We start from the raw sequence: 13,003 nt of genomic DNA, 5'->3' as shown, positions 1-13,003 counted from the left end.
CCCCCCCTCCCCCAATTAAGTCCCCCTCCCTAGTCAGCCCAAAGAGCAATCAGTGTTCCCTGCCCTGTGGGAAGTCCAAGGACCATCCAGGTCTAGTAAGGTGAGCATCCAAACTGCCTAGGCTCAAATAAGGAAAGTTCTCTTCACAGTTCACAGTCCTTTTAAAGGGCTCTTTCGCTTTACCTTCTTTTCCACCAGGTGGCGATGTGAGCTTCTCTCAGCTAAGCAGGGTCTAACATCTTTTCCACTGTGGAGAACTCTGGCAATGGTCCTGGGTGGCTTCTGTCCTTGCTCTTAGGGACGCATAATCTACCTCCTGGGGAGATGGCATCAGATAATGGTGTTCATTTAGGAAGGAGAAGGAGGTTTTTTGTTTGTTTGTTTGTTTTTTGTTTTCTGTAAATGGCAGGCACTAAATAGCTTCTACCAGGCAGCCTCACTATATCTGCCCCACATCAAATACTCAGGTCTGCATTCCGTGTGACAGCAGCAGAAGGGAACACGCTGATGAATGGGACAGCAGATGTGTCCTCTGTCCCCAGATTAGGGCATATCCATGTCTCATCCCCACCGGGTGTCATCAAATGCACTGCCAAAGCTGCATGCTGCCCAGACAGCAGAGGGTTTTATGCTCCCTGTGATGTCTGGGATATCTAGAAAGGACATGAAGAGGTCCTGCCTTTAGGACCTCTTGATCTCTCCTTTGCTGTCCAGTGCACTCCTTAGATCCCATGACCATAGAGAGCACTGCTTGATACCCCAGGTGCTTGCTGAGGGAGAGGTGGCAGCTTCCTTGAGAACTAACCTCAGTCTCTTCCTCTAGATGAGATAAGATTTCCACAGTCATCTGGGGAACAGGAGGTGTTCTGTCAGACCAGAGATCTGTCCCACCCTGCTAGGCAGTTTTCAACACACAAGTGGTCTATTGTATCCCTGCAGCGATGTCTCTCTCTGGATGTCTTATCTGACTGTGACCTGTCCACCTAATAAACTAGTGGGAAAGAGCTCACCTCATGGTGTCTGCCTGAGGTCTGATGGGTCTTCTCATAGACCAGGACCACAGATCACTCTCTTTCAAGGCCCAGGACCATGCCAGGAGACACAATGAAATGGAGTGTATTTTCCTTCTACAGTGGGGTAGACTGACTTCTGCCCAAGCAAGGCGATTCTCCAATTAGACACCACCATGAACTCCACCCAGGGCGATTTCCTAGGACTGACACCTCAGACTGACAGACCGTCCTGGTCAGAGGGTCCTAGAGGCAGGTCCAGCCCTGCTCTTCATGCATATGTTGTCTCTGCTGCTTTCAAGCTCCAAGAACAGAGCTGAGCAGGTGTAACAGAGACCGTCTGTCCCGTGAAGACTTTAGTACTGATACAGTAGCTGTATTAATTATTTTCCTGTTCTGTGATAAACACCAAGGCCACCGTCACACAGAAGGAAGGGTTTTGGGATCTTAGAGTTTCAGAGGACAAGAGGTCTTCACCTCACAGCAAAGAGGCATGACAACTGGGGTGCATGGTGCCTGGAGCAGCAAGTGTAGAGCCCACATTTTAGTTTAGTTTGTGTTTTTGAGATAAGGTCTCCCTTTATAGTCTGGCTGTCCTAGAACTCACTATGGAGAGCAGGATGGACACAAACTCATAAAGTTCTGCCTCCAAGTGCTGGCATGAGAGACATGTGATACCATGCCCTTCTGAGAGCCTACATCTTAAATGTCAAGCAAGGTCCATACTTGAAGAATTGGGAATAGGTTTTAAAGCCACACTCCCAGTGACATACATCCTTCAGTCAGCCTTACCTCCTAAACAAATCCCAACAGCTGCCACCAACTGGGGACCAAGTGTTCAAATTTCTACTCTATAGAGGACAGGCTCATTCAAATCACCACACCAGCCATTCACAGGAGCATCTGGGGCTTCATCCCTGAGTGACAGGGCAGTAATGACAGAGTGCAGAAAGAACGACTGTACTTGCTGCTGGGCTGAATTGTCTCTCTGCTTGGGATTTGATTGGTCCTCCTGGGAAGGCAATCTGGGCCTGTGTTTGAGGCGGTTTAGTTTTAATTGTTGTTTTAGATTTATTTTGTTTTGCTTGCATGTATGTACAGGCATTATGTATGTGCCTGGTGCCTTTGGAGGACAAAAGAGAACATTTGATTCCTGGAAGTGGAATTACAGGCAGTGGTGAGCCACCATGTGTGGTTGTTGAGACTCAAACCTGGATCCTCTGCAAAAACAAGTGCCCTTGACCATGGCACCACCTCTCTAGCCCCAATGGTTCAGTTTAAACAACGGGCACAAAAGTCAGGGTTTTCATGCGGCGGCCGTTTTCAGTGTCTTGATCATCTGTTTGGTGTTTATTTATTCATATCCAGCCAAATCTGCATTGGCTAACCATTTCCTATATTTAAGATTTTTATGCCCCCCTTAAGTTATTAGGCTTCAAGGTGGGTCCCCTTACTCATCAGTGACCGACTGTCCTTGATGTTACTGCCTCCTGACCACTCCACCTGATAGGACTTTTCTGTACCATATTACCTGGGATTCAGTGATACTGTTTCCTATACCCCCCAATCCTTGAGCTATCATCATCCCTGAGCTTCCAGCAATGCTGGTGCCCTTCTCCCTGGTCCTTCTCACTGTGCTTCTCAGCAGGGATGCTCCAGCATCCACAGACAGCATGGACTCTGCACTTTTCCCCTGGAAATGTTTGCTGTTCCATCCACCCTGGCACATGCACTTCTCTGAGATTGTTGATCCCCACTCTTCTACTGCCAGATTTGACCAGCCTGGATTTTCTGTGTCTTACAGTGTGGGCATGGTGATCCTTTAACCAGGTCCAGGAAGCCATCCTTGGACCACTGCAGTATGTCCAGGGGATCTGGCGTGTGTTGTTCTGGTTTCATTCTGTTGCTGTAATAAACACTGTACCAAATGCAACTTAAGGGAGAAACGTAATCTTGCTCAGTGTTCTATTGCTGTGAAGAGACACAATGACCATGGCAACTCTTATAAAAGAAAGCATTTAATTGGGGCTTGATTACAGTTTTAGAGGTTTAGTCCATTATCCTCATGATGAGAAGCATGGCGGTACCTAGGCAGATATGGTAGCTGAGAGTTCTACATCCAGATCCAAAGGCAACAATCTGGAGTTGGGATGGGTTTTCTAAAATGTCAAAACCCACCCCTAATGACACACTTGCTCCAATAAGGCCATACCTACTCACACCAGGCCACACTCCTAATCCCTCTTAGAAATTGCCACTCCCTGATGATGAAGCATTCAAATACATGAGCCTATGGGGGGCATTCTTATTCAAACCACCACAACCATGGTTTGTGTAGTTTTTAACCCTGGGCATCTGCCAAGGCCTGTGCCCTTCTCCTTGGACATGCTTTCTATGCTTGGCAAATAAGAGTCACCCATGCTTCTCCATGGACAGAGTGGACATATTTCATATCACATATCCTTTGACACATGTACTGAGTCTTTACACATGCCCTTCACTTTTAGCTTTAGAAGTTCTGGACTTCCTGTTTCATGCAGTATGCCCCAGCCTCTGCAAGCCACTCCTGGAGCACATGGGCATTGTCTCCAGAAAATCCTGGCTGTTTGCTGACTACTAAAAGTTAATGTGTCCAAACATGGGGAGAGAGCTGAGTGGTAGAAGGCCTGCTTCACAACCATGAGGACTTGGGTTTGATCCCTAGTGACCCTGTAATAGAGTCAGGTGTGATGCTGTGTGCTTTTCCTGTCAATACTAAAAAAGCGGAGGCAGGAGAACCCTGGAGTCAGTGGCATGACTGTCTAGCCTGCTCGGTGAATCCCAAGGCTTTTTGAGACCTTGTTTAGTCAATGCTACTGTGACACAGTCCTAAGAAAGTATAAAAATGTTTTTCTTCTCAAATCTGAAACTGTGAGTTTAAATACTTCCTTCTAAGACTTGGATGGTATTACATTAATAATGCTTTCTTTCAATCACCTTCATAAATCCCTGTTTCTGCTTTAGTAAAACAGTTTCCTCTCATCAAACTTCTAACAGGATTTTTCTTATGGACAGCTGATGCATATTGTATCTGATCCACCAAGCTGCCGAGATTGTGGCCTTTGGTTCACAACCACAAAGCCAGTTTTTGGCTCACAAGGGCTCACGTTCATGTCCACCAATCTTCCAGCAGGGGTACTGAGTGAGAAAGATTCCAGTCATTAAAGAACAAATTTAAGCCTTAGGAGTGGGAGGAAGGAGAAAGTTGGGGGAAACCACAGTGATGGAAGAAACGGGTGGCAGAAGAGGCAGAGAGGAGAAGGAAGAGGAAGTTGGTTGAAGGGACAGGAGAGGATGTCCCAAAACAGCCCACCTTAAAGCAAAAGCTTTGGGATGAGAGAAGGGAAGGAGGGTTTTCTTTTGTAACATTTCTGCATTTTTTACTATAATTATATGGCAAACTTGTTAAAACTTCCTTTAAAATTATAATTTTAGATTTCAAGTCTGCACACACACAGAAGAGTATTTATGTCCATGCCCCACTAGGTCTTTCCTACTTGTTTGTGCAGTCTGATGAACAGAACAGCTCTAGGATATTGTGTCTTCTCTTTTTGTTAGTCTGGGAGACCAGGGGCCATAAGTGTGCTGGGAAACAACTGCCTGAGGAAGAGGAGACAATCAGGGCTTCGAGATGGTCAGACAGAGATCTCTTCTGAAGAATGAGTTAGGGGTGTGGTTTAACAAGGGGGTATCTGGCATCTGATGTCCATCATTGCTGTGTGAAGTGGCCCAGTGGGAACACGGTGAGTACTGTGCTCACAGGTGGCAGCTCCCCTCCCATGACAAGTTGCAGCATAGTCCAGGACGCCTTTCCTGAACTCCAGGCTCCATGTTGAATTTACCATGTGTTCTATGAGGGCTCCTTTCTCTGTGTGGTCAGTAGATTTTCAGTCTCAGGAATAGATATTATCTGGTGTATTTTATTCCTCAACACTTGATAAAAGTCACTAAATGTACTTGTGAGATAAATCCCCCTGGTGATATGTTGTGCATCTGAGGGGTCCTACCACTCTAAGACAGTCAAAGACGGCACGGAAATATGGATGCAGAAGCTGAGTGACATCTTGACTAAAGGCTTCTCTTCCTACCCCTTTTGTCCTTCAGAGGGATTCTGGGTGTCACAGAACCATGAGTCCTGTGGCTTCTGCTCCCTCTTTGTTCCTCACCTACATGTTTCTCTCACAGATAAACACTCTGTTACTTGTGACGGCATTGTCAAGGCTGATACCACATCTGGGCAGACCTGGTGTGAAGGGCAGTGCTCAGTGGATGGAGAGCCTTTACTTCAATATAATGATAGCAAATTCGTACCTTTGGGAGACCTGGGAAATTCAGCCAATGGGACTAAAGTATGGACAGATATGATCCAAAAGCTGGAATACTTGTGGAAAGAGCTCAGGACGATGTTGGCTCACACTAAAAAAGAGATTACCAAGATTAATGGTAAGTGTGGGATCAAGTACTGGGGCATAGACAGGTGGCAAGAGAGAGGAAGGGCAGAGCACATGTGGGAATGGGATGGTGAGTGTGTCTGTGTGAGGGAGCTGAGCACTGGTCCAACCTTGGAAGCATGTGGTACCCAGTGGGTAACAAAGGACAAGTCATGTGGAAATGATGCTGGCTCATAAGCCAGTGGAAAAGTCCTGACCTTTGGAGAAGTGATGGATCTATGAGAGTGAAGCATGATGGTATTGTGTGTGGTTCACAGGTCAGCCCACTTTACAGGTCACCATGCTTTCTCAGTATGAACACGGACAAATTGTTGGTGCCTCCTGGACATTTAACATCAGTGGAAAGTACTCCTTCATCTTCAACATAATGAATGGGAATTGTACACTGATTGATGGTGAAACTGATGTTATCATGAAGACATGGAAGAATGATGAACTATTCATAAAAGATCTCAAGATAATCTCCACAGTAGATTTCAGGGACTGGCTCAAGAAACTCTTAAAGCACCAGAAGGAAAAGCCAAGTAGGTATTACCTAGATCATCAGGGGGCAACTCCATTCCATTTGATAGACTGGGTGGGAGATTTCTTGGTGATCTTTCTGTCTGAGATCCAGTGATGACAACAAGGACAAAAGGGGAAGGAAACTCTTTGCAGATGAGGTGTATGAGGCGTGTATGTGTGTGTAATAATTTAATCACCATGCATTCCTGGGTTGATGGCAATTTTTTGCATCATTCATTTTATTTCTCACCCTCTTCTTTTTATTTATTTATTTACTTTTTATTTATTTTACAGCCCGACTGCATTTTCCCCTCCTTCCTCTCCTCCCATTCCCTCTCCCTCACCCCTGTGCCCCCAGTCTACTGTTTCTTTTTTTTTAATTTATTTATTTATTTATTAAAGATTTCTGTCTCTTCCCCACCGCCGCCTCCCCTTTCCCTCCCCCTCCCCCAATCTAGTCTCCCTCCCTCGTCAGCCCAAAAAGCAATCAGGGTTCTCTGCCCTGTGGGAAGTCCAAGGACCACCCACCTCCATCCAGGTCTAGTAAGGTGAGCATACACGAAACTGCCTAGGCTCCCACGAAACCAATAGGTCCAGTAGAATCAAAAACCCGTTGCCATTGTTCTTGAGGTCTCAGTAGTCCTCCTTGTCCGCTATGTTCAGCGAGACCGGTTTTGACCCAGGTTTTTTCAGACCCAGGCCAGCTGGCCTTGGTGAGTTCCTGATAGAACATCCCCATTGTCTCAGTGTATGGGTGCACCCCTCGCGGTCCTGAGTTCCTTGCTTGTGCTCTCTCTCCTCCTGCTCCTGATTTGGACCTTGAGATTTCTGTCCGGTGCTCCAATGTTCTCACCCTCTTCTATCTCATTAATTGTTCTCATTGTGGTTCTCACTGATCATTACAGTCTGAGCATCTTGTATTTCCTGACCTTTCCCCCATTATAGGCTCACTGTTGATTTTCATCTCACCTGATCTGTCTTCTTCCCTGGCACCATCTTCACAGGTGAGCTTCTCTCCTGCCAGAGGAAAGATGAGGCCCCATCATAACCTTGCTTCCCCGACCATAGTTCCATGAGTCTTTGAGGACAGAGGACATGCTTCCTCTCCCTTCCAAATCAGGATCCACCTAAACAGGTGTTTCATAGCAACAGGGGTGGAACTCTGTGTGTCACTGAATTGCATGAGCACCAAGAAACTAAAGTGGAATCTCCTTAGATCTGAGGTCTGGTCAAAGAATCAACTGTGTTTCCACTTCACCCTTGCCAGCTGCTGCTCCAGATGTGGTCCAGCCTTCGTCCATAGCCATCAAGACCAACATCTCTGTCCTGCTGATAATTCTCACGTGCTTGCTCCTGAGTCTGCTTCTCTGAAGAGAATACTTGGTAATTACAGTTACTGAGGGCAGTGTTGGGAGTGCGGTAAGAAACAGGTGGGTGAGGAGCAAGGACAAAATCCCTGAAGTCCTGATCTTGTCCCTCAACTGTATCATCTTGTTGAGAAGGAGGCAGGATACCTGAAGTTCATGTTACCTACTAGCAATAACATGTGCATGTTCTTCACAGGACTGGAATCATGCCACAGACCAGTTGGGAATGAGGAAGGAACACAGCAGGTGTTTGATCAGAGCAGGTTCCTAATCAGGAGGGTCCTGTGATGCAGATGTGCACACAGCAGGAACACAAAAGAACACGCTAGTTTCACTTAGGGTGTAAAGGGAAGAGCATTCCATCTTTCAGACAAAAATAAAGAGATATAAAAAGATGACCCAGTGGCAAGACCACCTGCTGCTCATGCATCAGACCAGAATTATATTCCCAGAACCTACAAGGTAGTTCATGACTATACGACTCTAGGTCCAGGAGAACCTTCCCTTTCTTCTTCACAGAGCCCAGGTATTCACACAGTGCACATACAGACATGCAGGCTCACATTCATACACACAAAATAGAATTGAATCAAGCAGCAGCAGCCTCTAGTACCCCTGGAGCAATGTCCCCATTGGAGAGGAGGGACTGAGACGCTGATGGGGTCTACCTCTCCCATCTGAGCTGTGCAGATGGACAAGGTGGGGCAGGGACAGTCACATCCACACCTGTGTGTGATACACTGAGGCTGAGAAATTTTGGAGAAGAAAGTTGGATAGAGGTCCTCCCCTACTCTTCCAACTGCTCCCATCAGGCCCTGAGTCAGGAAACAGAGCTAGTCACCACCACTTTATTCTCATCTCCAGGTCTGCAGCAGGGTCTGGGGCTCTGGGACTTGGGAAAGAAAGAGGAAGATAGTAGGGGATCCCGGATGGAGAGCCCAGGGGTGATGGAGGAGGGAACTGAATGACCCTCAGTGAGGGTGGCTGTGGGGTGGTGATGACTGGTACAGGGCACCCAGGAGAACTGACCCAAGCTTTCCTCAGACCCTTCCATAGATGTGTTTCCTTGCTGCAGGTTGAAGATGCTCCAGAGAAGATGCACCAGAGTTCATCTGGTGCCACCACTCTCCCTTTCCATCAGCCTCCACCAGATGAATCATGATGCTGCGGACACAGCATTTCATGGTCTTCACTCTGTGTAGTTGCTTGGGCCCTTTCTTATCACCTTGTAATCTTGGTGCTCCCTGGTGGAATTTGCCCCTAACATGGAACTACTTGAACTAGAGATGTGGTTATGTACCCATTCCTAGCATAGGAAACAGGGTAACCAGATCTCCTTAGCAGGAATGTGTAGTTTCACTCCTGTGTGTATAACTGACCAGTATCTAGGTCAGACAGACTAGGAGGACTCCCACCCTCCCTAAGATAGTTGGCTGGGAGTTAAATACTGTTAGTAATTGATTTTGTAATAGATATATATTATAGCCAATCCTATACTATGCAGCCTTTTTTAGAACAAAATAAGAAATGTATCTGTTATTTTACTATAACTATATTTGATACAAAGTGATACTACATAAATGAAAAGATAATATTTTAAGGTATTATTGCTATTATATGTTAGTTTCTGTGACATGCACTAGGTCCAGCAATGGCCACATGCACACTGGGGACAGAGAACCCGGAAGCTGCTCAGTCCGACAGGCTGGCTGTCCCTGCACTGACAATCTGGCAGTGAAAGGCAGAAGGTCCTGGGAGCTGGTGCTGCTGGGTCCACATCCTTCTGGTGCAGGTCTAGGTCAGCGCTGCTCTCCACTGTGTCAGAGAAGCTTCTTCTGCACATCCAGACCTGGGATGGAAGGAGAGTGAACTCACACTGGTTTCCTCTGACTACACAGGGACACTCTGCACAAGCACTTACACACACATGACACACACACAGTGACAACATAAGAACCCTAAAGTATGGAGAGTTCACTGTTGAAAACAATATTTTTTTGAGGTACGACCTAACTACATAGTACAGCCCGGAATGGAACTCACTTTATAGACCAGGCTGATGTGGAAACTCAGAGATCCACCTGGCCCTACATCCCCAGCACTGGGCTTAAAGGTGTGTGCATCACACCTGACTGATTCTTGGATTTTGAGCTCTTATGTTGTGTTACTAAAGTATCATTAATGTAAGATGCACTATTTCTCCCTAATTAATTTGTAACTATAGTGGCATTAAGTAGATTGGCCATATTCAGATATCTCAGGCATCACTAAAGGAAACCTGTAACAACTAATCCTAAGAAAGAGAATATGAGGTCTAGTTGTTTAATAGAAGTCACTGGTAATATCTGTCCTTTATTTTCATTACTGGAAGCCATCTGATTACTGACTTGGCATCTATAAATGTCATTTTTCTACTCAGATGTCTATGAACTTTCTTCTAGTGATTGCCTTGCAGAGGGTCATGTTTCTACAAATGTGTGCATGGCTGCATTGTATGACGTTTACATAAAAATTTTCAAAGAATTTTCTGGCAATTATTTTACTTCTCAAGGTTTGTGGCAATGTGTATTTCATTTGTGATAAAGTAACTGTAATATTCTCTTTGTTCTTTGTCAATCTGTAAAAGTCCTGTCAAAATCAAGATACTTTTTGTAGGGTCTGGGGAGGGGGGGGTGAAGTGTATTGATATTTTGTTTGTGTTTTAACAAGTGAAGCATGCCTGAAGATCAGAGTGCAGAACTAAGCCACTAAGAGGCCAAGGAGTTGGCATACACCTTTTAATCTCGGGAGATTAAGAAGAGAGGCAAAGGATCTCTGTTAGTTCAAGGCTACCCTGGGCTACACGAGACTGAATCTGTCTAAAAGAGTAAAAAGTTGACCCCAGAACTTGGGATCACATGCCTTTAATCCCAGCACGAGGGAGGTAGAGAACAGAATGACTTGGCTGGGTGGAAAGAGGAATAGAAGGCGGGAGGAGATAGGAGCCCCAGTGCAGTCTGAGGAGCAGTGCAGTCTAGGACAGTAAGTCTGAAGCGGTCTGAGGATGCAACCTGAGGACGGGATCACCCATTTGGTCTGAACACTGGTAGAGATAAGAACTCTCTAGTGGCTGCCCCTTTGCTTCTCTGATCTTCAGCATTAACACCTATATATGACTCTGTTTTTATTATTAATACCAATTTGAATTCATATTACATCTGGCACCCAGATGTTTGGGGTATGAATTCATGAAACAGTCATTAGTTTATGGCTTTGCAGCCACATGCGTAGGCCAGAGCTCTATGCAGTCAGAGCCATCACCGTACCAGCTAGCTTTTTCTCTTTCTCTCTTCTGATGGACTTTCCCTGGAGCCATTCTCGGGCTGCTACCAAACCAGGTAGCTGCCTTGAAATCCAGTCAGGTTTCAAACTGTTCTGTGCAGCAGCAGTGAGCCTCACATCTTCATCATCATCGTCAGCAGATGGGTGAGAAAACTGGGAATTCTTCAAGAGAGGAATTAGTTAAAAGACAGAGTTTTCCCACATGAAAATATGGGACAATAGAGAAATTAGGTATCTGTATGATTACACAATGCATGATTTAAAAATGGAGCAATTAAATGAAGGGATAATCAACTTAATCGGGATTGGCATACTGTAAATTATCATTTTGATAATCCTTGCTATCGCTTTAATAATTTTTGGTTAATGTCTTAAAAAGTTGTTTGTGAAAAAAGATGCTTGGTTTGACTACCAAACTACAAGCCTTAGAAAAACTTAATTCAAGTGTGACGGGAGCAGGAGCAGATCTAGGCAGGGACATTTGCTGTGAAGCATGACTGGGCCAGCGACATAGGCTAGAGCAGGCCTGAGGTGGTGAGCTCCACGGGAAGAGGTAGCAGATCCAGATCAAGGAGATTTGCATAGGCAGGACTGAGCAAGCAACCTGGGCTGCAGCAGACCTGGGACAGGTAACTCCACAGGTGCAGGTACAGGGGAGAAACCACTGAGCCACTGGGCCAGAGCCAGAGACCACTGCGGGTCCTGGCATGAATCTGGGACCTTCGAAGGAATAGACCTGAGCCAGGACCTTTGCGGGTCTGGGCATGAGTCTGGAACCTCCAAGGAACTAGGCCTGAGCAAAGACCTCTGTGGGTCTGGCTTGAGTCTAGGATCTCTGATGGAGTAGACCTGAGCCAGGTCCACACCCAAGTCTGGGACTAAAAACAGGGCATTCCCAGAACAATGTTTTTTTTCTAAGTATAATTCAAATCAAATAGAATATGCCTCCCTTCTGGATTATGCAGAAGGTGCCAAATGCAGGCATTGACCAGCCAAGGAAGATTCAAGGTAACCCTTTGCCATCAGGGAAACTCCTTAAGGAGTCTTCTCAAAGGCCTTTCTGCCAAATCCAGTTCAGTAATTTACTGTAACCACAGAAGAAACTCTTTCCTAGAGCAATTGAAGAATGTAATACCTATTGCAAGAAGCCATACTGTTGTGGATAATAGAACATCTATAGAAGAGAGTAGAAAATAATTCAGGAGATACAACAAAGCAAATATTTTAGCAAACTTGTATGAATGAACAAAGACCAAAATTAAAAAGACAAATGACTTTGTCACTGAATGTCTGGTAGACATGGGTATGATATAACAATAATTGCACTAGAATCTTAGCATCCAAACTGGCATATTCAAAAGCTAAAAGTTCATCTTTTAAGGATTGGAACTTTATCTCAGGTAAAGCAGAGCATGAGATATGTTGAATGTATAGGGTCAGGAGGATAGAGAGGAAAATTAAAACCATATGTGGCTAACATAGCAATGACGTGATTTGTTACAGCAATGGAATATTCAGAGTAGCATTCCCTCAATCTGAAAAACAAACATAAAATAACATATGTCCTTGGGAAAAATTTTAGAAGGTATCATAAAGAACAGTTACCAACCATTCAGGTTGTCAAGAACAGGGCACAACAGCTGCTGATCTTCCAAAGGCATCAATGGTCCTACCTTCAAAATAGTTGACAGACAAACCTGTATGGGCTGTACAATGGCAGTTAACAACAGACAAACTGTAGGCTTTAAATCAGGTGGTACATGAACAACAGAAGGACCAGAATATTGAAGAATCAACCAGCACTTAGAATTCTCCTATATTTGTTGTTAAAAAGAAATCTGTAAAATGGAGATTGGTGACAGATCTAAGAGCTGTCAACAAGGTAATTCAAAATGGACCCTCTACAGTCTAAAATGCCTTTACCTTCTCTATTGCCTGAAGGAAGGCCTCTTATAGTCATTGATATTAAAGCTTGTTTCTTCACTATACCTTTACAAGAAAAAGACAGAGAGAAATTTGCTTTTACAGTGCCCACTTATAATATCCTCAGCCTACTAAGAGATATCAATCTTCCACAGGAAATGTTAAATAGGTCCATCCTGTGCCAATATTCTGTACAGCAGACGTTGGAAATGATATGGAAACAATTTCCTCTAGTTCAGCATTACATGAACAGCAATTTGCTCTCTGATTCTAATACAGATACTTTGAAAAGAATGTTCGAAGAATCAAAAGATACTTTGAAAAGAATGTTTGAAGAAGCAAAGAATATTTTTGCCTTCTTGTTGATTACAAATTGTTCCTGAAAAAT

At 44.9% G+C, this 13,003-nt stretch overlaps 1 protein-coding gene and 1 long non-coding RNA gene across 5 annotated transcripts in view; one reads left to right on the top strand and one right to left on the bottom strand.

Moving 5' to 3' along the window:
* Positions 1-8,584, top strand: part of LOC126513307 (retinoic acid early-inducible protein 1-alpha-like) — a 10,207-nt gene extending 1,623 nt beyond the window's left edge. The window contains exons 2-5 of one of the 2 annotated variants that reach the window (XM_050161606.1): positions 5,235-5,492; positions 5,758-6,024; positions 7,272-7,387; positions 8,447-8,584. In XM_050161606.1, the coding sequence (XP_050017563.1) occupies positions 5,235-5,492; positions 5,758-6,024; positions 7,272-7,375 (629 nt within the window). In that variant the 3' untranslated portion in view covers positions 7,376-7,387; positions 8,447-8,584. Of the gene's footprint in view, positions 1-5,234; positions 5,493-5,757; positions 6,025-7,271; positions 7,396-8,446 lie in introns of those variants that run through there. The other variant, XM_050161605.1, reaches the window with a different exon arrangement.
* LOC126513309 (uncharacterized) lies at positions 7,396-12,681 on the bottom strand. 3 transcript variants are annotated; one of them, XR_007595289.1, is made up of 4 exons: positions 12,616-12,675; positions 12,302-12,398; positions 10,677-10,854; positions 7,396-9,220 (listed from the first exon to the last, which is right to left on the bottom strand). It is a non-coding gene; the product is annotated as an uncharacterized lncRNA (long non-coding RNA). The 3 variants fall into 3 exon arrangements; XR_007595291.1 differs by having other exon boundaries at positions 7,397-9,220; positions 12,302-12,365; positions 12,616-12,681; XR_007595290.1 differs by lacking the exon at positions 12,302-12,398 and having other exon boundaries at positions 7,402-9,220; positions 12,616-12,681.
* Between the last annotated feature and the right edge of the window lie 322 nt (positions 12,682-13,003).

The sequence above is a fragment of the Alexandromys fortis genome, unplaced genomic scaffold (assembly GCF_014885135.2).
Source record: "Alexandromys fortis isolate MF-2015 unplaced genomic scaffold, M_Fortis_MF-2015_v1.1 scaffold_134, whole genome shotgun sequence".
Lineage (NCBI taxonomy): Eukaryota > Metazoa > Chordata > Mammalia > Rodentia > Cricetidae > Alexandromys > Alexandromys fortis.
This window is presented reverse-complemented; position numbering and strand designations above follow the sequence as displayed.